At 43.2% G+C, this 2,243-nt stretch overlaps 1 protein-coding gene across 1 annotated transcript in view; it reads left to right on the top strand.

Annotated features, from left to right (window-relative positions):
- The window catches only part of LOC121917665 (zinc finger protein 208-like), a 25,261-nt gene that overhangs the window by 20,256 nt on the left and 2,762 nt on the right, over positions 1–2,243 (top strand). Inside the window, 1 exon segment of the mRNA XM_042443794.1 lies at positions 971–2,243. This exon segment is cut by the window's right edge and continues 7 nt beyond it. Coding sequence (XP_042299728.1) covers positions 971–2,243 — 1,273 coding nt within the window.

Genomic DNA, 2,243 nt, shown 5'->3' with positions numbered 1-2,243 from the left:
TGAACAAGACTGTGGGCCTCCCCTGCTAAATAACAGTGCAAAGAACCTCTGTGGATTTGACTTTTGTCCCCAAACACTGTTACCCAGCTCAATCAACTGGGACTTGAGTTATGTACAGAGCTCCTGACTACTAGCTCCATCCAGAGGCAAGTCTCTGAGCAAGTCCCCACAAGCCCTTTAAGGGAGTAGTGGAAAGTAAGTGTAAAATTGAAGGAGATGTCCTCCAACACTGTGCTCAGGTGACCTTCTCGTCTCTACTCCCAACCCTCCTTGAATATAAAAATAAAAATGAATGTGAAAAGAAAAATTCTAGTTCCTCCTCCTCCCACTTTTAAAATTTTAGGCTCATACTTTTAAAATTTTAAGCTCTTACCCAAGCAAAGTGGACACAGAAAACCAGGGTCCTCTTTTGCAAATAATGTTCCAGAATTCATCTGCCAGCACTTCTGTAGAATGAATCTTTTAGCTCTCCTCCTCCCAGTGACCAAAGAATGGCTCACACTTTTAAAATATCAAGCTCTTACCCAAACAAAGTGGACACAGAAAACCAGGGTCCTCTTTTGCAAAGATTCGAACCATGAAGAGTATAAGCACGAAAAATGAAAATGGCAGAGTCAGAGAAGGGTCAGTGGTCACTAACGTTTGGGTCAGGCTTCCCTGCAAGGTGGACCGCAAGACTGCATTTTTAAATTTTATTCTGCATTGTCACAATTTATGTAAAGTATGTCTACTCCACTCTTTAGTGGCAATGGCTCTCAGAATAGATCAAAACATCATTATTATATTTATTTATCTCCCACCCCACCCCCCCACCCCACCCCACAATTACAGAACTCACATATTGGACATCAGCCTTTCCATCAAAGGACCCAGACAGGGGTGAAGCCACATGAATGCATGGAATATGGAGAGAGTGTTAGAGATAGAAATGCCTGCATTGTACACCAAAGAACTCAAAGAAGGAAGAAGTCATATAAATGCATGCAATGTGGAAAGAGCTTCAATCGGAGTGAACATCTAAACAGACATCAAAAGACACATACTGGAGAGAAGCCATATAAATGCATGGAATGTGGAAAGAGCTTCAGTCGGAGTGGAGCTCTAAATTCACATCAAAAGACCCACACACGGGAGAAGCCATACAAATGCATGGAATGTGGAAAGAGCTTCAATTGGAGTGGACATCTAAACAGACATCAAAGGACCCACACAGGGGAGAAGCCCTTTAAATGCATGGAATGTGGAAAGAGCTTCAGTCAGAGTGCACATCTAAACCGTCATCACAGGACCCACACATGGGAGAAGCCATACAAATGCATGGAATGTGGAAAGACCTTCAATCGGAGTGGAAATCTAAGCACACATCAAATGATCCACAAAGGAAAGAAGCCCTATAAATGCATGAAATGTGGAAAGAGCTTCAGTAAGAGTGAAAATCTAAACCGACATCAAAAGACCCACACTGGAGAGAAGCCCTATAAATGTATGGAATGCGGAAAGAGCTTCAGTGAGAGTGGAAGTCTAAACACACATCTAAGGACTCACACAGGGGAGAAGCCATACAAATGCATGGAATGTGGAAAGACCTTCAATCAGAGTGGAAATCTAAGAACACATCAAAGGACCCACACTGGAGAGAAGCCGTATAAATGCATAGAATGTGGAAAGAGCTTCAGTGAGAGTGGAGGCCTAAACACACATCTGAGGACCCACACAGGAGAGAAGCCGTATAAATGCATGCAATGTGGAAAGAGCTTTAGTCGGAGTGGACAACTAAACTCACATCAAAGGACCCACACTGGGGAGAAACCATATAAATGCATGGAATGTGGAAAGAGCTTCAGTCGGAGTGGACAACTAAACTCACATCAAAGGACCCACACTGGGGAGAAGCCATATAAATGCAAGGAATGTGGAAAGATCTTCAGTTGGAGTGGATATCTAAACTCACATCAAAGGACCCACACTGATGAGAAGCCCTATAAATGCAGGGAATGTGGAAAGTGCTTCAGACAGAGTGGAGATCTAAACAGACATCAAAAGACCCATACAGGGGAGAAGCCCTATAAATGCATGGAATGTGGAAAGAGCTTCAGTCGGAGTGGACATCTAAATTTACATCAAAAGACTCATACGGGGGAGAAGCCATATCAGTGCATGGAATGTGGAAAGAGCTTCATTCACAGTGGAAGTCTAAACAGACATCAAAGGACCCACACTGGTGAGAAGCCCTATAAATGCAT

The sequence above is a fragment of the Sceloporus undulatus genome, unplaced genomic scaffold (genome assembly GCF_019175285.1).
Source record: "Sceloporus undulatus isolate JIND9_A2432 ecotype Alabama unplaced genomic scaffold, SceUnd_v1.1 scaffold_48, whole genome shotgun sequence".
In the NCBI taxonomy this organism is placed as follows: Eukaryota; Metazoa; Chordata; class Lepidosauria; order Squamata; family Phrynosomatidae; genus Sceloporus; species Sceloporus undulatus.
The sequence above is the reverse complement of the archived record's forward strand: the minus strand, read 5'-3'. Positions and strand labels throughout refer to the sequence as shown.